This window comes from Argentina silus (genome assembly GCF_951799395.1).
Source record: "Argentina silus genome assembly, chromosome: 1".
NCBI lineage: Eukaryota > Metazoa > Chordata > Actinopteri > Argentiniformes > Argentinidae > Argentina > Argentina silus.
Window position 1 is genome coordinate 17,331,900 of NC_139655.1, and position 25,573 is coordinate 17,357,472.

At 42.4% G+C, this 25,573-nt stretch overlaps 1 protein-coding gene across 3 annotated transcripts; it reads right to left on the reverse strand.

Annotated features, from left to right (window-relative positions):
* Positions 1 to 455: 455 nt before the first annotated feature.
* On the reverse strand, positions 456 to 25,361 carry ccdc18 (coiled-coil domain containing 18). Of its 3 annotated transcripts, none has more exons than XM_083675408.1 (27): positions 24,890 to 25,361; positions 24,617 to 24,749; positions 24,211 to 24,387; positions 23,837 to 23,946; positions 23,367 to 23,495; positions 22,608 to 22,704; positions 22,381 to 22,502; positions 21,835 to 22,123; positions 19,763 to 19,847; positions 19,366 to 19,583; positions 18,965 to 19,075; positions 18,743 to 18,874; positions 18,386 to 18,514; positions 18,063 to 18,140; positions 14,785 to 14,901; positions 14,463 to 14,630; positions 10,882 to 11,024; positions 10,019 to 10,182; positions 9,552 to 9,765; positions 7,631 to 7,730; positions 7,328 to 7,444; positions 7,159 to 7,227; positions 6,894 to 7,034; positions 6,527 to 6,658; positions 4,414 to 4,626; positions 2,957 to 3,568; positions 456 to 752 (listed from the first exon to the last, which is right to left on the reverse strand). In XM_083675408.1, exons 1-27 carry the CDS (start codon positions 24,991 to 24,993, stop codon positions 708 to 710), a joined length of 4,149 nt encoding a protein of 1,382 aa, XP_083531534.1. In that variant the 5' UTR covers positions 24,994 to 25,361; the 3' UTR covers positions 456 to 707. The 3 variants fall into 3 exon arrangements, with proteins under 3 accessions (XP_083531534.1, XP_083531533.1, XP_083531532.1); XM_083675407.1 differs by having other exon boundaries at positions 6,527 to 6,652; positions 18,386 to 18,520; XM_083675406.1 differs by having other exon boundaries at positions 18,386 to 18,520.
* Between the last annotated feature and the right edge of the window lie 212 nt (positions 25,362 to 25,573).

Below are 25,573 nucleotides of genomic sequence, written 5' to 3' on the forward strand. Positions count from 1 at the left end.
CTGGGCTTGTATCAATAAATCTAAATGATCAAATTTATCATGATATGTCCTAGCGATTTCCTTTTCATAGAATTTGAATCAAGTTTTGACATTAATTGTCTCCTACTTGAATACAAAGAATTTGAATTTGAGCCATTGCATTTTACTTGGAGTTTGTGGTCCTCAAACTACACACTTAATACCACTTTTGTTCTTGTTATGTAAAGCTCCTATGTGTGCCAAATCCAATTCAGAAAGTCTGCATTTTGTTCCAACAGGACCCACACATTCTAAACCACACATTTTTTTCTAGGGTTGGCAAGTTCCTCCGGTGCCTTGGCAACATGACTATACAACAGAACCGTACACAGAAAACATCAAAGTGGATTTCTGTCAGAATGTTCCCTTACTCTTCTCCAATACTGAGAAACTATTTGCAGAGAGGCTATTCAAAACAAAACAAACAGCTCATCATGTATAGGCCTACTTATCAAAATATTTATTGTATTAAAAAGAAATGCACAACATTAAAATCATTTATACAAAATAAGAGATATCTACAGTACGTGTGTCTAGGCAAGAGATCATCTTAAACGTGGCAGCCATTCAAGTGCAAGTCTGAGCTGGATGTAATGAAACCAGACAATAGTGTTTAGCCTACAGCTTGATTTAAATAGACATCAAAAAGACACACACACACGATCGGAACTATGTGCACAGACTGCATGTTATAGGTCCCCTGTAAGACAGCATCCCCCTTCTTTTAGGTCCCCCTGAAAAAGAAACAGATTTGTAGTAAATTAATGTATATTTTCACTCACACTCATCCATTTTTAAACGTTCATGTGAAATATATTTGGGTCATTCCATGCGAAATCAACAGACAAAAGAACACATTGCTGTTGTATGTCTACCTGATGGCGCTGCCCATGCTATTAGATGAATAATGTATGAGATTGTTATATTGTTCTCAGTGTTAATTCACAACTTTACCATGAAATGATAATGATTTATACATGTAGAGTGAAGAATTAAAGTGAGAAGAAGTTAATTTATGTGACCTTTCAATACAACGTCTGAAAGAAAAGCGACTAAGCAGTGAGACACCGGGATGCAGCGTGCGCAATCAGGGGAGTACCCGTCAGCGCAGTAATTTAACCTGCAACATCAGAAACATGAACAATTGGGCGCGTTGATGCAAACTAAATATCCTTCCCAGTCTGTTTCGACATGGAACTTTAAATGTATCAATTCCTGACGTCAAGTGTATTGTTTTATATTGAGAGTCCTGTCAAATCTGAATATCTGTGAAGAGTTAGGGCTTACTCAAATATAAAACATGGACTGCATTTCGGTTTATCAAACAGGTACTGCTCTTGTATGCGTGTACTAATATCAATGTTTCTACTACAATAGGAGTCCATCAACTCTGTCTCATGCATGTCTCACGGACATGGATTTCATGCCTATGGTGTAGCAGACCTGTTAGTGGACACGCTGGGCCTGCAAACCATGAATCCTTACCCTAACCAAACCCTTTACCCAAATTTTAACCAGTTCGGAAATGTAATTTGGTTTGCAGGCCTAGCGTGCCCCCTTAGTCTCTCCCAAAAGAAAATTCATAGAAAACAAAACATGTAAGGGAACAACATTGAGGACTACTCAATGAGTCATGCAGGGGCGGGGATACAGGGACATCTAGATTAAAATGTTCTGCCACCGCCTAGGTTTAGCTGAAATAACGCCCCTGCCTAGCTTGGTAGCTACGTTAGACGGCTAGCTAAATTACAACCTAGAAGCAACAGCTTTGCTGCCTATATAATCTACTCTCTGTCCATTTTCAAAAGTCATCATTGGCCATCCAATGAGACAACAAATCTTTGTCCCATTCTGGCCAGCCACCCCATTTGAAAGTTCTGGACACGCCCCTGACTCATTGGACATTATCAACAATCACTCTCAATGTGTAGTCCTCAATGTTGTTCCCTTACATTGTTTGCTTTCCTATGAAATTTCTTTCAGATGTATTGAAGAGTGACAGAAATAAACGGTTCTCACTTTAACTCTTCACTTTACATGTATACATCATTATTATTTGAAGGTAAAGTTGTGAATTAACACTGAGAACAATATAACAATTTCATTCTTTATTCACCTAATTGCATTGACAGCACCATCTAGAGGACATACTCTGGTACTATCGCACTGTACAGTGGGACATTAGACACACAACTTCAAAGACTAATACCTTTGGACAGGGCAACCTTCAATTACCAGATTAACCAGAGCAGCTTTACACTGCATTACTTGTCAGCCATAGATAATTGATATTCCATACTGTCCGATAAAGGAGGGATTTGGAAGGTTCATGTGGGACTTTTGATCTTTGTTTTGTATTCCTCATGTCTTAATCATAATCAGGTAGGACTTCGGTCCAAATCAGATTTGGAGATTGAATTCCATTGAATATTATATGAATCCCACAAAACGAAAATGGCCAATTTGGGTACCATCAATTATCCTATTTCTCAGGAATTAAAAAAAAAGTGTTATAATAATTATCTTATAATAATTTTTGGATTTCGAATTGGAGTATAGAGCCAAAAGAAGAAAAAAATGCTTCACTGTCCCATTACTTACGCATGGCACTGTATTTATACAAAATAATGATGCATGAATACACATATGTTTCTAACTATAGAAACCATTTCAGAACAATCTGAGATGGTGGATGTCATGGCTTCTTGATTTGACATGGAATGACCCACTTAGGAGCATTACATTTGTGCAAAAGCCAGTAATTATGCAAAAGCCGGTAATTAAACAAGTGCTAATAAGCTCCCCATCAATCACATTACTATACCCTTACGGCCTCTCAAAATCTATAGCTATAGTCAAACCAAATCTAATCAAATTTGAACAAAGTCCTTGAATCCTTAATAATACACCAATACACAACTGTGAACAGCAAACTAACCTTTAGGGTGAGTGTGTGATCAGACTCTGAGAGGCCAGTGTTACCCCAGAGAGATGGGTCCTCTTGCAGGGCCAGGGTCTGATTGACAAACTTCAGCATACCCGTCAGAGAGCTCATGTCCATCTCCTCCTCATGGCTCTGCCTGTGGAGATGCTCCTTCTCTGGATCCCTGTCCCCCTCTCTTTCCCCAAGTTTATCCACCATATAGGTGAGGGGGTTAAAGGAAAGGTCTGTGGCAGAGGTGGCTTCCAGGCGACTTAAGCCCTGCCAGCTCTGGTCAGGGTCCGGGTTGATGTACGATGTGGGTGATGGGGATAGGGAGGAGTCCCAGGGGTGTTGAGTCAGCGCCTCTCTTAAAGTGGCTTTCAGGCTCTGGGGGAGATCTAAGGAGTCCACGCTGTCCCGCGACCAGTCTGGGGCTTGAGTGGGGCGAGGGGGAGAACTAGTGCATGTGTGAGTAGGCGGAGGAGAACGAGGGTGTGTGTGAGTGTGAGTGTGTGGAGGAGACAAGGGCAGGGTAGACTCCTGGTGGAGATGGAGGGAGGAGTGGTGAAGGTCTGCAGCTCTCTCCAGGCTGGAGATCCTGGCCTGCAGACGAGTGACCTCAGACTCCTGCACAACACAGATGGGAAAATCAGTCAGCCACTGTTAGTGACAGTCAAAATGAAGTATATATAACAGCCTAATCTACTCCCTTAGCAAAGATAGCCCAAAAATAGTACAGCTGAAGTGCATGGTAGAGCTTTCCAAACTGGCCCGAACCTGAAGCCTGATTCTTCATTAAATTTCTGCTAATACATGAAGCAGAGCGCTGCACACCCACAGAACATTTTGTGCTACAATGTAACATTTCTCTCACAATAATATTCATGATGAATGTAGACACTGAGTTTGTGTAACCCAACGTTTTGGGTGGGCAGAAACACATCTGGGTGGGTGGCAGCAGCATATTACAATGTGCAATTGTTTTCAGCTGTTCATAGAAACCAAATTGCTGGTTAGTATCGAGTTATCACCTTTATATTAGCTTCTAATTTACCAACATTGGATCAGTGGTAATATGATATCACTGCAGTTATTTTCCCTGTTGCAAAGTTGGATAGAGAAACGTCAAAATGGCAGACAGATTGCTTGTTCAAGAGGGATAGTGTGAGAGGGGGAGAAAGTGAACAGGCGCGCGACACCAGTCTCGCCCTGCTGCAAATTCCATTTAAAGTCACGCATGCAATGCTTCAACCCAAGCCCGACCCCTCATAAATTCAGGCTGGACAGGTCCTGGCCGATGGGTTTGATTCCTGCTGGGACCATATATACTGAAATGTATGCACTCACTGCAATGTAAGTCGCTTTGGATAAAAACGTCAGCTAAATGGCATATATTATTATATAGTATTAAGCTCTTGTGCATGGACATATCTAGTGGAGGATGTCTACTCTATTTACTTGTTGTACTCTACCTTGATGAGCAGGGCCTCGTTGGCGCCCTGCAAGGTCTTCTCTCTGGTGTGGAGCTGCGTCTTGAGGTGGGCAGCCTCAACCCTGGCCTGCTCCAGCTGGGCCTGGCTTTGCTGTAACCTGGAGGACAGCTGCTCCTGGGAGCTCCGCATGCTGCAGGATATCTGCTCTGACACCTTCAGCAGCTGACCCCGAGTCTGCTGCAGAGACGAGAGCTGGGGGAGGAGTTAGGGGATGGGACAGAGAGGAGGGAGAGAAAGATATGGAGGGAGAGAAAGAGATGAGAGAGAGGGAGATAGGAGGGAGAGGGAAGTAGAAGAGGAGAGAAGAAGAAGTCGGGAATGGAGGGAGGTGGGGAAGGGAGCAAGAGAGAGGAGGTGATGGGGGAGAGAGAAGAGGGTATGGGGTTGGGAGAGAGAAACAGAAAGAGCGAAAAATGGGGTGGTTGAGCAGTGGGAGGTTGTTGATTAGCATCCATAGGTAGGGTACTTGAGCAGTTATTAAATGTGTGAGAGAGGAGGCAATAAGGGAAATGACGAGAAACTGGGAAGATAATGAGGTTGGGAAAGGTGTGTGTGTTACATTTTTTACATTTACATTTATGGCATTTAGCAGACACCTTTATCCATAGCGACTACAACAAATACATTTGTCTAAGTAAGTAAATCATCTATTCATCAGTCATCATAAGAAAAAGTAATCTATGCTAGGACCAGGGGCTATTGGCAGTCACAATGCCAGAAGAAGAAAGAATTACTTTTTTTTATTAATTTATTTACAGTAGAGAAACTGTACAGTGGCCAGCCGAGGTGGAAGAGCAAGTAGGGAGGGGTTGTTCCCTTTGCCGCCAGGTGGCACGGTAAGTTGGTAATTTCGTTCAGCAAAGTTTCAATTAGCATAGAGGGCATATAGCGGAGGGCAGGTCTGCGGCAAATTAGTGGATTGGGATAATTTAAATGAAAATATCCATTGTCGTAGCCAATCAGGATTTCACCATTGTCTCACATCAGTTAGAGCGACTCTTATAATTATTTATATTTGTATCAAATAAAAGTGTCTGAGATATCATAATCTAACCACAGAACAAGCCTAGAGTGGTGCCAAATTAAACTGGAAAGTCTCTAAACGCTGTTGAATGGTTTAATGAACCTGTCGTGACTTTTACATACACTACAGTACAGTATTCTATCATTTGCATCAGCTATCCTCCATTACCTCTTCACCCCCACTACCCCCCCGTATTAACCCTAACCCTAGCGACCTCTTCACCCCCACAACCCCCCTGTACAAGTCTTTCTCCTGTTAAAAAAAAAAAGAAAAAAGAAGAAAAACTTCTTCTAGCATTGTGACTGCCAATGGCCCCTGGTCTGAGCATTGATTACTTATCTTATGATGACTGATGGATAGATGATTCACTTACTTAAACAAATGTATTTGTTGTAAGTCGCTTTGGATAAAGGCGTCTGCTAAATGCCACAAATGTAAATGTAAATGACCCTCAGTCATAACCATTATCAACCAGCACTTTGGTTTGGTCTTATTTCAGTTGCCTTCATGCATTTCATTACATCATTTTATGTACCTTTTTGTTTCCTCTGTATTTTATTAGAATTTCTTTTTAGTTTGTGCGTGAAGGCTCTCCAAACATATTTTCTATGAAGTAGGTATGCATATCTTCCTGTAATCTGCCCAGATACGTAGTACCCTATAATATGGAATATACATTACGCCTACTTCCATATATTTAGTAGAGGACGTACTGGTGGTATGAGGATGATCCTGAAAACTGCTGTGCCAGTTTAACATTGAAATAAATGTATATTTTCGCCAATTGGAAATTATTGAACATGGAATGGATAATTGTCCCACACCCCTTGCCAACCCTCTGAACACTCCAATTTACTGCTCCGCCTATATTGGTGCAAAGTTTGTGTTGGTCGTGGCAGATGCACATTGTGGTGACACCAAATCAGCAAAACGGTCTTTGCACATGGTTTCAATGTTGCGCAGTGCTCTTTATCGGAAGCAAATTGGGGCCCAGAGAGAGCAAGTGATTGACAGATACTGCACTATATAGAGACATAAACAGTCGTTGGACCCTGCTCTCAGTTCTACCTCTTTGCTGTGCTGCTCCCTCTCCTGCTCCAGCTCCTGCTGTAGGGAGGTGACAGTGGCCTGCAGCCTGCCCTCCCCCTGGGCCCAGCGTGCCTCCCACCCAGCCAGCTCCTCCTCCAGATGCAACTGCGCCTCCAGGACACACACAACAGTTAGCATGAATCTCAATAGTCAAACATGGCTTCCTCTCCTCATCTCCTTTCCTTAATCTGCACTGGTTCGAAAGGACAAGACAGGTGAAAGCAAATACCTGGAGAGAAACACATTCTGTTGTTTTCACCTCTCCTATGTTTTCAGATTCAAATGAAGTAGAGGACAGGGTGGTTATGTGCAGAATCATTAAACTATTAAGCCATGTCAGTCTAACCTTCTCCTGTGTATGCTGAGTGATACTGTCCAGCTCTCTGTTCAGGCTTTCACAGTGGTTTTGTGTGTCTTGAAGCTCCTGCGTAGTCCTTAGGAGTTTCTCACGACAAACACGCAGGTGCTGACCCTGCTCCAGAGTGTCCTGACACACACACACACACACACACGTCTGGTTGCCAGTTTTGAAATCTGATTTACCCAACTCCTTTCCCATCGTCAAACTGGCAGACACTAATATAGCTATTCATCCCCTCATCCCACCATACCTTCTCCAAATCTTCCTTCCCCTGTAGTTGTGTTATAAGCAGGTCTAACCTCTCACTCAGAAGCTCTACCTGGAAAGACAGGATGATAGTAAATTGAATCTTCTTTCTAAGCAAATACATTGTCTTTTCTGTACAGTAAAATAAAGTCCTCTAGATTGGGTTGCCTAACCTGTTTGTCTCTGTCTTTGACGTCTCCCTCTCTCTGTCCTAGAGTCTGCTGCAGGGACAGCACCTTCTTTTCCATCTCCAGCTTATGGTCTCTGATAGCCACATCCAACTGTCCCAGCTGACCAAGAGGAAGAGGAACATAAGTATGGGTAAGGTTCATGTTTCTATTCACTGATTCCCATTTAAGTCCATACAGTATCTGAAACATTTGGTTTCGGATTTGGGTGTGAAAAAGGTAGATCTTCATCAGGTATTGTTTATTAGTGTGTGGGTGTGTGTTATATTAGAAAACAATGAACTGTACCAGCTGTGCTCTCTGTTGGAGCTCCCCATGTCTCTTCTTCAGTGCTGTGTCCATGTCTAAAACCTCATGACTCCTCTCTTCCAACTCCCTCTGACTCTCCCTGTAGAAACACAGACAGACAGACACACAGACACACACATTAGGGTTGTGAAATCAGAAAGTCTCCGTATACAAAGCACTTTTCAGCAGCCATTTTGGCCTTATAAACAATAACTGTAGAATCACGACTGGAACACATTAAGGGATGGCTGTGGTTGTTTTCCACTTGATCTTCATCACAGTTGTACTGCTCAGATCTTAAAACATCTGGAGAAATGTTTCACGTTAGGAACCACAAAAATATCTTAAAGTAATATGATGTGCAGCCTGATTGCAATGAAGACAGCCAGGAACGCAACCATTCTGACTCATCAGGCAGAGATCATGTGACCATAAAATGCAAGTCACATGGCCTCTGTTACCTACTTCTGAAGGATACTGGTGTTTGTAGTTTATTTTCGTTTGTATTAATTTCCAATGTATCAGTTCCTGAGGGGATGGGGCTACGACAGTTTCATCACAGGCACAGCTCTAGAGTGGTGGTTATACTTCACTGGCGCACTGTCAAAACAATTGACACGGAGCAGTAACTGCACTATGAAAGGCATATATCAGAACTGTATTCTATTGGGGTTTTGTTTACCTTTCTGCAATCTAGGCAGTAGGAGTCTTTGGTGAGTTTGTAACTTTGGGTGAGGCCCTTTTTTCTGTTAAGTCATTTTTCCAAGAAAGCATTGTGTTCTCAAAGGCAAGGTATACAACTTATACCAGGAACCTATGAGGGATATGAGTTATAAAATATAATAGGCTGCTCTGTGTTGTTCTTCAGAAGAGCATGTCAATCATTTATGACTCATTGAATTAGTCTCCCTGGTACACCCAGTACTTTTGTGTGTGTATGTGTACCCAAAGCAAAGAAAATGCTTTTTACCAAATGCAACAAAGCAAATATACAACATTTATAAATTCAGAAAATAATGTGCCTTACCTGATTTCATTTTCCTAAATTATCTTTGCATCGATAATTAAATATAGACAATGTCACACTAACAGACTTTCGTCTCAAAGTAAGATTTTTGATTGTAAAACCTGCTAGCACTATGCTAAGTGGGGTAGATAGCACAGCCCTTTAACCAATTCCTGAATAAACAGAATACTGTAAAAAGTATTTGTATTTGCCTTATATTAACCACATATATTCTCCTTGGAATATAAATCAGATTGCCGTTTAATATCCAAAATAATTAGCAATTTTGGGGAAAATCTCCATTATAGCCCATGTATTTTTCCTTACTCTCCTTAGAACCCCCTGCTGGTACAAAATATGTTTTGCGGGAGTAGGAGTTCTGTATATTCTGTGATACTTGGATGAACTCGCCACCAAGTATGTTAGAGAATATCTCTGAAAGTGTCTAACTGGTTTACAAATAGTCAACACACATTATCTTGTGAGAGACATTTTCACTTGAAAGGAGACTCACAACAGGCTTCAATACAAATAGAAGAGGAATTACATTTGTGTACATAATTCTATAAGGTTTTGCTTGATAATACATTAGATATATATACAATACAATAACAAATATTATAGAAATACAAGCATAGACAGTTCTTTTGATTCAGTCTTCTGATGTTTCCCAGTCAACTAGGAAACACCTTGGTTCACAGATACAAATCCATGACACTCCACAACGATCACCATGGTAACACTGTCCATACAAGGAATGTAGGCTCTTGAAGGTGGGGCCCCTGAACCAGCCTGTTAAAAAAACAGAAGCCTGGGGGTCCAAAGTCACCAGTCAAGGTGTGTGTGTGTGTGTGTGTGTGTGTGTGTGTGTACAGTATGTGTGTGTTGGAGGGATTTGTCATGGGCAATGCTCACCTGAGTTCAGAGGCCAGTTTCTCCAGTGAGACCTGTCGTTCGTCGGCAGTGAGCTGCGTGCGTTGCAAGACGTCCCTCAGCTTTTGCAAGTTGTCCAGTGTGTCAGCCAGGTCACTGCGCACTAACTGCAGCTGTCCCTCCAGAACCTGGGCCCGCTGCACAGAGTTCCGTCTGTCGGCCTCACTGCGATGCAGTTTCTCCTCCAGGTCTGCAACTGGAAGAGAGAGACAGAGAGAGAGATTATTTTCAATTTCTATGAGAGCAATAGGGTGTGGTCTTACCTCGACAACTATAAAAGCTGTTGTCAATGCCAGTTCCATTGGAATTTCAAGCAATTAAATAAATTAACTGGAATTAGTTAAAGTTAGATTTAGGTTTAGGGATTAGAGGCTGTTACACCATCTGTAGGGGACTATAGAAGTAAAAGGTGACCACTATGGGTCCCTTGCTCTTCCTGTGAGTCCTACCCATCTCCTGCTTCTTCTCCAGCAAGCCCTGGGTCTGCTGTAACATCTCCTCCATGTGGCTAAGCTGGGAGGCTTTGGAGCTGGCATCTCTCTTCAGACACTGCAGCTCCTGCTCCATGGAGGACATCTCCCCACGACACTTGGTCATCTCCGACGTCAGCTGCCTGCGATACACAGACACAGAAAAACACAAACATATGTTAACATGCATGTACACACAAAGATGCATGCAGACATGCTGAATCTCATGTGTATACACACACCCTCCATCTTTCCCCCACCTAACTGTGCATACAGCCCCCATTGAAGTTCTCGCATTCGACCTCTCAGCGATGTAGTGCTGCTGCTGGAAAGAAATTGTGCCAATTCAGGCTCCGCTGAACCAGGCTAATAAGCTAAGCTCCGCTAAGAAGAAACACCTTCTGAAAGCACTTTCCTTGAACCTTGACCAGGTGCACCTTCAACTAGGGTCCTTGACCTGTTTCAGTAGTAAGTGCACTCCAGAGAAGAGTGTGTTGCCAAGCAACCTAGTCCCTGCTTCCTCTCCCCCAAGAAGACTGCGTTTGAAAGCAGAGCGCTGAATATATACAGTAGGCTACATCCACTGCCAAGGGGTGGAGAATGGAGGTAAAGGGAGGGGAGAGGGGAAACAGAACAGAGCAAGCCCTGGTTATGGAGCCACAGCAGAGTCATGGGACTGTCTCGGTCTCTGGTGTGATGGCATTTCTCTGCTTCAGGGCAAGAGCAGTGAGTGGACTGAAATAACTCCTTTCTCAAAATACTTAATACCAAAAAACCAAACCTTTCATGGATTCGATACAATATTCAATAGGTCATTTGAGTTTACATATAAGAATTCATACATGACGGAGTCAGAGAGCTGTACCGCCTGTCTCCTCTTCTCCTGCATCTCCTGACTGGTCTCCTGTGCCGCCTCCTCTCTCCTCCTCAACTCCTCGTCCAGGGATGACCGCACCCGCTCCAACTCCTGCTCCAACCGCGATACCTGGGACAAACAACATCAAATGATTCAGAACACGTTCACCAGTTGGATATCCAGATTAGAATTTAGCAGCCTCACACCTTGGTGCTACACCTGATGCCCATGGATAACTTGTCTCGCAAATTCTAACTTGAGATTCACAAACAGAACTCCTTCCACTCATGATTGATGAAAATGTGTTACACCTGTGCATCTTGGGTTGGGATTGCACTTATATATAAATAATCTGATGTCAACTGACAGTTGTAAACATGCATCTCTCCCTATCAAATAAGCACACTACGAACAAACAATCATTCATTCATTTCAATGGGAGCCCTTTCAAGAATCTATGGTCATAAGACTGTTACATAAAAGATAATAATCTCAGAGTAGAAGTCTCTGTGCTGGCAAACCCCTACCAAGTGACCATACTGACGATAAATGGCGGCTTCGAGGGCATTATTGCTTTTAACGGTAACACAACAAATCCAAAAATTGTGAGTAAGTATTTATTTTGTGATATATTGTGGTGGTTTCTGCTCTGAGAAATATAGTTCCCAAAACTACAAACGTTGTCAAGGGAACGTAATACAAATCTACTGCAGCATAGGAATATCATAATAGGTCATTTAACTGTGACATTATTTTATTAAATCACAGCTTCGGTCATCTCTCGGCCAATCACAATGCTTGTTTTCATCAACCTGTTGTATAATTTCCTATAACCTACCGGATACAATGTTTAAGATATACTCCTATTTGATTTTATACCCTTTCAAAGCAGGTTCCATGATTTAATCAGTAATTGGCACAGAGAGCAGAGGCGATCGATATAGTTTACAAAATATACATTAGGCCTACTTCCACATATTTAGAGGATGTACTAGTGCTATGAGGGATTAACACCAACAGGCGACAACTGCTGTGCCCATTATCATCAAATAAGTGTCTATTTCCACCTATTGAGAATTATTGAACATTCCAACTCCCTTTGACAAGTCCTCTGACACTCCTATTTACTGCGCCACCTATATTGGTGCTAAGTTTGTGTTGGTCGGAGCAGAAGCATCTTGAGGTGACAGCAAATTACCAAAATGGTCTTTGCACATGATTTTAGTGCTGCACACCACTGTTTAGCAGAAGTAAATTGGAGCCCATATTCTGTAAAAGTGCTTAAAACTGCAGATATGCGCATAACAACACATTACGCATCATCCTGTTGTTTGCAAGGCAAAGCATATCTAGCAGTGAAAACGTCTCATTATTTCACCATACTATTTACAACACCAGCCATATCATATCACAGTATTTTTTACGGTATGATGGTATTCTTACATGTCTCACTTCAAAACATTACCACCAAAAATACAGGAGATGTACCTCAGCCTGTATAAATAACCTATTTGAGCTGTGATTGTGAATATTCAGAGAATATATATGACCTACACAGCCTACTGGACACTTTCAAAGACCTGTTTGCAAAAGTCCACACCTTGCAGTGGCTCACCTAAAGTTAGTCCAAATGCAAACATTTCTTCAACAAGTTACTCAATAACTTGAACTGAGTATGGAGTCCAATGATCACACTTCAAACATGTTTTTAAATGTATAACCTTGGCTTTGCTGGGTCACTCATTTGAATAGGAATCAATTACATTATCCCACTCCCAGTCACTCTACACAACTGGTCTATATAGCCAAGTGGCCTGAAGGAATCCCTTAATGAAAACAATGAATTCCAAGTGATACAGAAATGTGTTTTTTTGGTTTTACTATAAAGCGTGCAAATCCAGCGCACGCATCACCGTTTCTGCACCATGTTGTGTTTTAGAAACAGTGGTAGCTGCATCATGGTATGTGTATGCTTCTCACTGGCAGGGACTGGGGAGTTTGTCAGGATCAAGAGAAAATTTAGACATTTGCTGATTTGGTAGTGAAAGCCTAATCAACACTGTGTAATTGATTCCTATTCAAATCAGGGACCCTACAAAACCAAATATGTTTCCTTTCCGAAATCACATGAACTATTATCCTTGAACTCATATGGACTCTCTTGCATGACCCATATGGACATGTTTGCATTTGAGCTAATTTAAAGAGAGGCACAGCAATGGGGGGGGGGGGTGTAGACATTTGCAAACAGGTCTTCTCTGTTTTTCATTTGTAATCAACTTTATTTGCATTTTTTCTTTCACTTTGAAAATATCCAATAGGCTGGGCAGATCAGTGGAAAAAAATCATTTCGATTCTAGGCTCTGGTAAAGAAATTGTGAATATTTTGAAAGGGTGTATAGACTTTTTTAGGCACTGTACATGATAGGCATATGCACAATGCAATAGGGCTACCCATCTCTGTCACACCAAAAAGCCATGAAGTCTCCTAACCATTCAGAGTAGAAGACAGCATGGGAAGGAAAATTATGTTCTTCTGCCCTGGATAGTATCTAATTTCCCTATCCAGTCTCAATCCCACCATAACCTAAAATCCTGACTCCTGTCTCGATGAAAATTCCTCACTTTCTACTCACTACTATTCTGTAATGCAAAGGGTGTGTTGTTATCGTAACTTGCGCATATATTAATTAATTCCACTATTTTTTCTCCCGCCTAATCTCCGCTTTTTCACACACAATTTTTGTCTGATCATGTGTATGAAAAGCTGCTAATTTTTACAGATGAGCTAACATTTGAATGTTGATATAGCGTCTTATATTCATGTTAAACTTATGACTAAAACTGTTGGCACACAATCTGCACGTGTTACCAAGAGAGGAGCAAAACTGGTGTTCAAGTATACCTAATGAACTGGTATACCCTATTATTTCATGATACTTTCTAAAGTAATATTATGAATAAGAAAATGTGGATATCGCCCCAACCCAATTCTCAACAAATAAGCACAGAACACAGTATGACGCTCTAGTTGATAAAGTACAGACTGAAAAAATGAAACATAAGCAGCAGATTCCCTGAAGGACGTTCAGCTGGTCTCTCCTGTCAAAGCTGGCTTTGTGGATAGAACAAGGCTGCCTGTAAGTGTATGTATTTATATGTATTTATATTGGCTTTGGTCAATGGAACCGTTCATACTTTCTTCTCCTTGTGAAAAGAGGTTAATAAAAAGAACACAATTACAGCCCAAATGTGGTAAGCACTCATGAAATGATAAACTATTACCACAGCCACATACATGACACAGCTGTGTCAAATATTAAAGTGACAATTGATAGTTAGGCTGCACTGTTTGTGGTGTCCTAGTTGGAGACTTTACTCATTTCCTTCCACTCCTATTTCTGTCCAATATCTGAACAAGTTAGATGTGTGTAATTCTCCTTTTTTCATTGGTCCTTGCCTGTTGCATGTGCAATATCTCGTTATTGGAGGCACTGTCTAAGTAGTTGATCATTGTTTATCTTTAATCTCTATTCAATGTCTCTCCAGCAGGCTTGTGTACACTACCTGTCCCTGTAGCTGGATCTGGCTCTCCTCCAGCTCCACCACACGAGTGTTGCTCTCCTGGAGCATGCTCTGTTGCAGCTGCAGGGAGTACTGGAGCTGCAGGCTCTGTTCACTGGAGCTCTGATACACCAAAGTGGTGCTGCACAGCTCCTCCTGCAGAGAGGACAGCTGAGGAGAGGGACAGAAGTCATGCTCAGAACAGGCAGTATTCCCAGATCACACACACTCTATGAAAAATTGGGGCTCATATTACAGGATAGGGCACTGCTCCTACACTCCTCAGACACGGGAGCATGAATGAAAGTACCATCACCAGGCCTACCTCTCTGCTCTTCATCTCCAGCTGTCTCTCATACTGCTCCTTGGCTTCCTCCATCTGCTGCAGGTAGGAGTTCAGTTCATCTCTACAGGAGGACAGAGCAGTCTCCAGCTGCCTCACCTGACATAAAGGAAGACAAACACAGCAGAAGGCAAAATGTCATATCGCCATGTTAGACTAATTATTCACAGGTTTTTGTGGACTACTGGCTAAGTTATAACCTGAGCACAGATATAACAGATATAACTCCAACTAGAAAAATAAGTCCCAGAAGAAACTTTGTGGGCTTGCAGTCTTATTTTGGAACTGGGAAAAGTTAAAAGATGGTTAACTGTGGATGATAGATTAGCTGGGTAGTTGAAAATGAGATGAGAAAATGAGTAGGATGGAAAGATGGTCAGAGGGTAGCATACAGGCAGATAGATGAAAGGATGATGGCTGGGTCGTTGACAGAAAGTGAGAGTAGTATAGCCAGAGAGATGAGAGGTTAGAGGATTGTTAAGGTAAAATAGATGGAGTAAGAGAGAGAGAGGGGTAGAACTGGTTGCCAAGAGTGCGCATTACCATGCAGTTTACGATAAAATGGGCTGATGGAGCAGTAGACATACTTGGTATTCATATCCCCAAAGATATAAATGAACTTAGTACCACACATTTCAATAAAATGTTAACCAAAATAGACAAGATCTTGCCACCTTGGAGAGGTAAATACCTATCCATTTAAGGGAAAATCACACTGAATAACTCCTTCATATCATATCTCAGCTCACATATTTACTTATGGCACTACCAACCCCAGATGACTCGTTCTTCATTATATGAAGAAAAAATATTTCTGTTTATTTGGAATGGTAAACCAGACAAAATTAAACATGCCTATTTATATAATGAACATGAATATGGGGGGTTGAAATTATTGAATATTATTGAATATGAATACCTCTTGCTAAAAGCTTCAATCGTTCAAAAACTATACTTATACCCAAACTGGTTCTCGAGCAGATTACCAAGAGAAGCTCCTCCTCTATTTTCTCACTTTCGGTATGTTGAAAATAAAATGCTATACAAAGTATCACCCTTCTTAAAACAAGCCATGCAAAGCTGGTTACAATTTAAATTTTATCCTCCAGAACAGTCAGACCAAATATTGCAGCAAATAATCTGGTTAAACTCAAATATACTGATTGGGGGGGAAAAAAACACTTATGGGAAAAAATGTTTCACAATGATATGATGATATTATGTCACAAACAACTTTTAAAATAATATGCTAAATACAAAATTACAAATAAACTGATTGCAGCCTTGTCACACAATTAGAAAATAAAAGTATGGATTTAGTTTGTCTGCCTCATATTAAAAAAATCACAAATGGCTGAAAAAGATTAGTATCAATAGATTTTTAAGTTTCATTTAAGGTCAAAAACACTGACAGCTGCACCTTACAGGATACAAGATCACTGGGAACAGATTTGACATTCCCATCCCGTGGCATCAGGTTTATCAATCAATATAAAACAACACTGACTCTTAGCTTTTTTCAATTTAAATTGCTGTATACAATTATTACAACCAAAAGAATACCATATGGGGCATTGAACAATCACCACTATGCAGATTTTGTAGTGAGGAAACCGAAGCAATAGATCATCTGTTTTGGTATTGCCCTTAGGTGTCTGACTTTTGTTCTAAGGTTCAGGAATGGTTGGCCAAAAAAACAATATTAATCTCAAAATAATCCTACAAAAAGCACTATTGGGTGACGGACAATCAATAATCAATATAATCATACTCTGAGCAAAAACATTCATTTTTATCTCAAAATCTATGCAAGCTCGAATTATTGGTAAGTATATGGCACAAGGAAACCAAGAGAGGGTGGTATATCGAGAGAGGTGGAATAAAAAAGAAATGTCAAGATCTATATCAGTAAATACATTATGTATTTATTGGGTTAGAACTGGTTGCGAAGAGAGTGCATTGTTGTGTAATTATTCATGCAGCATGCAGAAGAATTGGAACAATAATAATAATAATAATAATAATAATAACTAGTTCCAGAAGAAACCTTGTGGGCTTGCAAAGTGTTATTTTGGTACTGGAAAAGGTTTTTCCAGATGTTTCAATAGATTTCCTGGGCAGTTGAAAGAAAGTGAGATTGATGGATGAGAAGGTTAGATAGATAGATAGATAGATAGATAGATAGATGAGGAGAGGTTTGATGGCTAGATAGAGGGTAAGTATAGATATCTCAATATTTAGAGTTTAATCAGTATGGGTTGAAGGTTAGTAAGATAGAATGTTGTACGGTTGGGTAATTCAGTGGAGTGAGAAGAGAGTTGATTGGTTGAGTGTGGTAGTTAGATTGAGTAACCGGATGAGAGTTTTTGGAGTTACAAAAAGTGTAATAGTTGAAAAAGTTAAATAGGTATCAGTAAGCTTTTATCATGGTTGATAAGATTCTGTGGGTAGTTGAAAGAAAGTGAGTGTCTTATTATGGTAGCGGATTAAGTTGAAGATGGTTTGGTTAGTTGGTTGGTTGGATGGATGGATGAATTCATTGATAGAAGAGAGGATGGATAGATGAGAAAGGGGAGGTGTCGATAAATAAATACAATTAAGAGGTTAATCAGTATGGGTTGTACTGAGTGAAGCAGTAGTGACTGGTGAAAGGAGAAAGGATGATGCTAGGTAGTTGGCAGATTAGATAGGCAGAAGGTTGGAAAGAGAAGGTTAGATAGATAGGATGAGTCTAGAGTAGTTTAGTGGAGTGGGTAGAGAGATGGTTGGTTAGTGGTTGAGAGTGGGTTCAGTGGGGCAGAACTGGTAGCCAAGAGAGTGCATTGTTTTGTAAGGCATTCCTGATTCATGATTCAGAAATGTAAAAAAGCAGAGAGATACCATCCTGTGCTCTGGCGTCAACATGTCTCACTGTGTCGTCACTAAGCAGGTATCATGGAAACTAACTAATTATCATTCCTGTTGTATTGGAATGACACCCTGAATGTCACAGTGGCAGGGTGGGGCCACATGCATGGAATATTTGAACTATTGTACATTCCAACTATTGCACACACAGACACTTGTTGACTTTCCCCTGGCGCTGGGCTCAGTATCAGCACTACAGCACCCTCCTACAGCACCCTTAAAGTTTAAAACCGAAGAATTGGAAGAAGAAGAAGAAGATTGAGCAATAACAATAACTGGACTTGCTGAATCAAGTCCACTAATAAGAAGAATATGTTTATTTCATGGCATTTGTAGTTGAACTGTGCACTGACCTTGACAGCAGACTCAGCAGCCTGGTTTCTGACACTCTGTAGAGCCTCCTCACTGCATCTAGCCGTGGCGTCTTTATCCTGTAGATAACACCAAAAAAAATAAAAAAGTGCTTTAAGATCTTTAGCTTTTATCAAAACAATCCATCCACTCATCTCCAGTTATGGTGGCTTGAGGGGCCCAAGTATTTAGAGAATCATTATATGGATTCCTGAAACATCGTGAGATGTCAATCCAGCACAAAATGGCAACATGCATTACAGCTGCACGATGGAGTTGAGATTTTAAGCTGTAATGATTGCAGCTGCATTTGATGGGGTGTGACCTGAGTGAGCTGGTCCAGGGAGGCCTGCAGGAGGTGGGCTATGTTCTGGGCCTCCTGTCTCTCCCTCTGGGCTGAACATACAGCCTGCTCCATCTCTGAGAACAGGGCCTGGGTCTGAACTTGAGATAGCTGCAGCTTGGGAGGGAGGCAACAAAATGTGAGTCAGTAACTGGGAATCACAGGGCCACAACCACAGAGACAGAGAGTGGGGAGATAAGATGACAGAGAAACAGAAACAAACCAACAGAAGAGTACCAAAGAGACATAAATATAGTATAATAAAAGTCATAAATGATAACCGTAAGTCACAAAGAGGAGTAAAGACAGCATAGAGGGAGACAACACACACACACACACCACTTCCACTCTGTCCTGCAGCTCCTTGTTTTGCTCAGTGTGCGCTTTTTTACACTTCTCCAGAGCCTGTTGGAATTCCCTCTGCTTCTTGGTCATCACAGACTGGTAGTGCTGGATACTACGGGCCTTCTCCTGAGGACAGAGAGGGGGGAACCTTTTTGTAATGTAGATGTCATGCAAACTGTGTGTATGCATAATAACGGGGTGTGTATGTGTGTGTACCAGCTGCTCCTTCTCCAGCTCACTGTTCTTCATGGCAGCCTGTGAATAGGCAGAGGTCTTCTCTTGCAAATGTTTCTCCAGAGCAGCCACACGAGCACTCTTCCTCTTCAACTGGAAGGTGACAATAAGACCACCAGGGGGAGCCACACACAGTCATAAATCACCTCAGTAATGCAGAACTCCAAACAAACCCCTATGCCCTTGTGGGTATTTGAGAGGATTGGAGAGGTTTAAGAAATATGGCAACATTTTCACTGAGCCTATTGGACACCAATAATTCACACCTGTTTAATCCAAACATATCACAAGTGCATAGGGGGTAGGGGCAAGGGGTTGATTTTGAATTCAGCATAGGGAGAGAAAAACAATGGGCAAAGGTTGTTTTCAGACCTGTCCCTCACCTCCTTCTCTGTGTCTGTCGCTTGACTGGCCTTCTCTAGCAGCTCACTGTGGAGTTGCTGGTAGTGCGAGGCCCTTTGGGCCATAGAACTTTGCAGGCAGGAAATCTCCCCCTGGGCTGCAGACAGTCTCTCCTGCAGCCGCTGGGCCAGAGAGCTCTGCCTGCTCCGCTCAGTCTCTACAGCCTGGAGCACAGGGAGTAGCTGCTGGTAGCGCTCGCCTGGAGGAGAGAGGGTCGGGGAGAAAAAGGATAGGGGGATTAGAGGAAGAGGTAAGGGCAGAGAGAGTTTCTGAGAGCAGAGTTAAATATCAACAGGTCAAAATTGCTAATTAATCTATAGATCAGACAGCGGGGCACTGCCTGAGCAGTGTCGTGTGAGTGTGTGTGTGTATACACACCTGCCTTGGGTTGGAGTACTTCTGTAGTTTCTGTGTAATCCACTGGCAGCATGCAAGGTTTCACACAGAGCGGTCCCTTGTTGTCCTGTCATACAAAACATATCAAGCCACAAATTAGAACCACTGAAGCTTTAGCAGGGCCAGTAGGGCCTCTTGGCTGTGTGTGTGTATGCATGTGTATAACTGTATATAACAGAGTTACTGGCTCAGTGAACAACACTCATGTGATGAGCAACCTCGCCCGAGTCGGCGAGGTCGCCATAATCGGTCGCCATAATCTATCGAGATGGCGCCCCCCACAGCTGCCACGGTGTGTTGGTGCGCACCTCTTTGTTTGTTTTTAGTCTTTAATTCTGTTAATTGTGATTCCACTAAGTTTATTTTCACGAGATATTTAACATCAGGGACTCATCACCATCTGATTTATGTCCCAACTTTCTCGCCTCATCTGTGGATTTACTGGACATTCTGGTCAAAGATGCTCTGGCCCTTGGCCAAGCAGTGAAACGGAGGCGGAGAGGCAAGCACGCCGGGGCTTTGGTGCACTTCAGGGAGAGAGGATTACGCTCGCCTCTACCGGGAATACTCCTCACAAAATGGACAAATTGCGTCTTCTTATAAGGACAAATAGAGACTTTTCTCTCTCTTCTGTTTTGTGTTTCACAGAATCGTGGCTGATGGGATCTACACCGGACTCCACTGTACAGCTGCCCGGCTTTCAGCTGTTACGGGCAGATCACGACCCGATTTCTACACGCAAAGCGATTTCTGAGCTCACCAGTGCTTTCTTTCATTTTAATGATGTTCCAATCTCTTGATTTTGGCTTTGCTATTTTCCTGTTAGATTTTTTCAGATATTTCATCCTCATAATGGCTTCTCTGACTTTCATTAACATCTCTTTGGCCCTCATGTTGGCAAAGCCTAGAATCAATACTACACATTGAGAGCTCTCTTATGACTGCACAAATGATGTAACGAAACACACCTGACAAACCAGAAACACCTGTCAAGCCAATTGTCCCATCACCTTTGGTAGCCTGAAATAGGGAGACTAAAAAGTGTTGTAATTTCTCAATGGTGAGACCAATATATACACAAATAAAAGCTGAGAACTATTTGATTTCAAATCCAAACTTTCGGAGTGTAGAGCCAAAAGAAGAACAAATGCTTCACTGTCCCATTACTTACACAGGTCACTGTACAGTAGTGATGGCAGTGCGACACTGAAGCTTCGATACGTGCTTCAAACCCTGAACAACAATTCCATAGAACCACTGCTTCAAAGCTTGCTTTGGTGCGAAAAAAATCACGTGGCATATGACGTCCGAAGCAGCAACTGCTTCATTGCCTGAATGAATCACCTGACTCGCGGTCCAATCAGGTGATTCACTGGCACTGCCTCGTCTCGATTCTGACAGGTGACAGGTTGCGACAGTTTTGAATTTGAGCGCCTCAACACTTTATAACCGCTCTAAACAATGCACAATTTGTGGGTTGTCGTAGTCGGTGCGTTGTTGCTGTTGTTGGTATTGCGTTTGTATTCTCTGAGTGTTCTTCTTGTAATCTTTCAGTGTTCCCCATCCCACATAATCACCCCCTGCCATAGTTACACAAACACACCCAACCTATGCCATATTTTCCCCAGCACTCTCTCCTCAGTAACACAATACACACATTCATCAATCTTTATTTGTAAATAGAACATGATATTCAGTCTTAGTGTGTGTGCATCAAAGAATTTTCAAAGCAAAGATACTTTAAATCCAAGGGTGATCAAAGCAAAGATGCTTCAGAACAAAAGATCTTTTCTACAAAAGTAAAGTAGTTTCTCCAACACTGCTCATTGAGGTGTGTGTGTGTGTGTGTGCGTGTAATTAAAAGCCTTCTGTCCACCAACTAGCCTGCCTAATTTGACTGCAGCCTTGCACTTCACCAGGAGAGGTCACTGTAACTGAAGCTTCGAGTAATGAACCCATTTTCGAAACAATTGGCTCAAGTGGTTCTGTGCTTCACAAAAGCTTCATTTGCCCATCACTACTGTACAGTATATGTATATCCACATTCCCAATACCTCTTTTAGATGCAGAAGGGCCAGTATGGCCTCCAAGCTGGCCAACTCTGCCTGGATCTGCTGGGCCTCTCTCTGGCTCTGGGCCAGCCTGTGTTCCTGGCACTGCGTTAGGGCCCGAAGGTCTTCAGTCTCCCTGCGCAGAGAGACCAGCTCCCTGCCCTCCATGGCCCTCTCCCCAAGCTCCCTCTCCAGGCGCAAGGCCAGCCGACCAGCCTCCTTCAGACGAGTCTGGAGGTCTTCTCTCTCTGTGACCAGGGTCCTGGCCTGGCTTACCTCCTCCTTCAACTGACTATGGAGCAACAAGTAGAGGGTGAGAGTTTAATGGGGAAGTTTTTAAATGGGGGATTTGTACTCGAGGTAGGTGGTAGGTAACTCACCACAGCCTCCACCATTGTATGGTATCCACCTATTCAATTCTGTTTGATTTGAGTCAGATCTTCAAGGACATCACTCTACTCAGTAAATCTATGCTCTATTTCAGCTCTGAGGTAGCAGCACTATAAGGATCTTATGTGGATCCACATACACAAGCGCGCAAACACCTACCTGATAATCTGGCTCTGCTCGGCTTTCTCTCTCACCAGCGTGGTGCACTTGCTCTCCAGCTCCTCTCTCTCCCTGTCACATTCAATCAGACTCTCCTTCAGTTTGCTCTCACTCTCCATCACCTGCAAAACACAATCATGACCATTTGGTCAAAAGTTTGGCCTTGTCACTTCTCACAACCTTTGTCATTAGTCTGTTAAATTTAGTTGAGAGCTTGAATGAGTTACCTTCTTCAGCTTGATAGAGACATTAGCCTTGTAGTCTTTAAAAGCGTCTGTGAGCTTCTCTGCATTACGAAGGGCTTGGTTCCTTTGCTGCTCCGCTCTGTATGAAACAAAGCAGCTCAGTACATACTTAACCTATCATGATTTTAAATACAGTCATTGGACTATCGTATAAAGGTTATGACCAAGAATTAGCAATAGGTGTCAGAATTTCCCCAATATGTTCCATATGCAGGATGCAAAGACATCAAAACAACCCCCTGGGCTGTGTGCACCAAACATTTCAATTGACCAGAAGAGGACAAATGGTTTTAGGTAAGGGAATCACAAATGTATCGGGGCGCTTAGTGGCGTAGCACACTAATGCGCATACCACATAATCGCAAGGTTCCTGGTTCGATTCCGACCCTCGACATATCTTGCATGTCATCCCTCCTCTCTCTCACCCATCCTTCCTGTCAACCTCTACTGTCTCTATCCCAATAAAGCAGAAATGCCCAAAAAACATGTTTAAAAAAAAATAAAAATGTATAAGAGAAACACTGATAAGCCTTAAATCTAAAGAGCTATTTGTTCATATTTTTTCCAATCCGAAATCTTACGAGCTGCAACCACTTATAACTAAGTCCCATTAAAAAAACAATTGTTAAAAAACAATATTGGCCATAACTGGAAGTTTATGTCAAGAAGATATAAGGAACTTTTTGAACCTCACAGTAATATCAATGGCACTACTCCTCCATAAAATTAAGTGTGTCTTACCGTTTGCCCTGTCTGGTTCTGTCAATGAGCTCTGTTCTGAGTGCGCTCAGTTCTTCTCTCAGTTGGGCCACCTCTTTATTACTCAGGGCAGCTGCCTGCTGGCCCTGCTCCACCCTCAGCTCTGTCGCCCTGAAACAAATAGTATGACTGACTGGGTTCAAACCCGGGCATCAGAGCACCCAGGACTGTGTTAGTACATTGTGCTAAAGCCAAGGCATTTGCCATGGGAGCTAACGCAAGTATTCAGGTCTCAGGCAAGGTTACTCATCACACAAGCGTGCTTAACCACACCACCTCAGTTACAATAGCATAACATAGTCTTATTTCATAACACACTGGACTGAAGTGTGAAACACATTCTTACTCAATGCTTTGTTTTATCAGCCAACATAGGACCTTATATTGATAGGACATGTGAGCAGCACTAGTAGCTTATTAAACTACTCGGAAATGAAGAGATGCTTGGTTACCGAAGCTCTTTGGCTTGAGTCTCCAACTCAGCCTCCAAGCCCAGGATCTGCTCCCTCATGACAGTTACACTGGAGGTTTTGGCCCCTACTGTGGAGCCTAGGAGGTGGATCTGAGGGGAGAGCAAAGACCCGCCGGGTAGCATTTGGCATCAATGCACTAGGCGAGCAAACCAACTCTGCACAAGAGGACCAGAAGCTTGCACAGCATACACACACTAGCTCTGCCAACCTTGTTAAGAGTGTTTCAGTCATTCATCAGTCACATGACATTATATAAAACAATTATATATGCACTGCACAAACCTGCAGCATAAAAAGTGATAAAAAAAGATGTCCCATAGCTGGGGAACAGGAGACTTGGCTCACTGCAGTACCTTGGTGTTGGAGCTGGCCAGTTCATATTGGGCTGCCTCCAAGTCACTGATCAGTTGTCTTTTCTCCAGGACCAGGGAGGCATTCTCCTGACGCAAGGAGCCGAGCTTCTTTCTCAGAGGGGCAGGCTCCATCACTGGTACAATGCCTGAGGTTGACTGGGTGAGGGGTACAGAAGGCTGGTTGGGAGAGATGAGAGATACCGGAGGATGCATTTAAGACACACGCACACAATGCATGCCCATTTGGAACACCTATACAGGCACAAAACCAACCACTTGCATTCTCTCTCTCTATCCATCCATCTCCATACACACACACTTCTCATCAAGCAGGATCTCTCTCTCTCGTCAGAAGTAGGTGGGCTTCCACTGCCCAGTCGCTCAGCTGTCTGCGGAGGGTTCTCACCAAGCTTGGGTTGCTAGGTCGTGGCTGAGTGGCATCAGGTCGCTGTAGGTCTTCTATGGTCAGACGACCCGGCAACCCCCGGGATGGACTCTGGTCACATCGCTCACTGTGGCTGTCATGTCCTGAATTACAACTATGAGGATGCGGAGAGAACAGGCTTATAATTGATATGATCAATGTAAGAAACTTAGCTAGCTAGATCTTCTCAGGCTGGCCCATTTCTTTCCGTCAACAATTCAAATATACGGTATTTCGCTAGCGAGCTATACCTACCTTACTTGTTTTCCTAACGTTTGCAAATGAATCTCCGTTAATCGTAATTTGGTCCTTAAACTGGCGACGATTTCAACAAGATTCTCCTCCTCGTTGTTAAACATTGATGGTTGTTAAATTCTAAATATCAGGTTATTGATGCCCGCATTTGCACAAGCTAATTTTAAAACCTAATGGGCAGTCGGACAGAAGACCCAAGAGTCTGTCAAAATACACTTCACCATCCGAACAGCGCAGTATGTCCATTAGATTTGCAGTGTCTTCTAGCCAGCTAGCTAGTAAGGTAAACAAAGCAGCCTAAGTCTTGTAGGAACTCACTCAACAGGTTTCTAGGGTTATCATTTTGATCAGCTAACTGAACTAGCTGTATGTGAGTTGTCAAAATTAGCTACAAAGTAACTGATATCAGAAAATTACGACCTAAAGCCCTTTGAGTTGGCATGCTAAATCTAAATCGTTTACCGCTGACAGCTTCGTTCAGTTGTTCGAACGCAATTTACAAGCTCCAACATTGCGTAATGCGATTGGACTAGAGAATCGTCTCAAGAATGATTGGTGCACAACAGAGTCATGGACGACAAAGGCCGCGGACAGTGGCGCGTTCCTGTTTTCATACTGATAATCAATCTTTGGTTTAGTTTTACTTTTGTTTTAGTCTTTTTTTTATATTGTTTGAAGGGGGAA

What these genes read in the sequence shown, in the direction of transcription:
- ccdc18 (XM_083675406.1), bottom strand. Translation starts at nt 24,993, where the DNA reads ATGTTTAACAACGAGGAGGAGAATCTTGTTGAAATCGTCGCCAGTTTA. An exon ending in CTGCTGAGTCTGCTGTCAAG is followed by an intron (nt 14,902 to 18,062) that starts GTCAGTGCACAG and finishes CCTTTATGTCAG; the next exon opens with GTGAGGCAGCTGGAGACTGC. An exon ending in CAGCTCTCTGACTCCGTCAT is followed by an intron (nt 10,183 to 10,881) that starts GTATGAATTCTT and finishes TGTGTATCGCAG; the next exon opens with GCAGCTGACGTCGGAGATGA.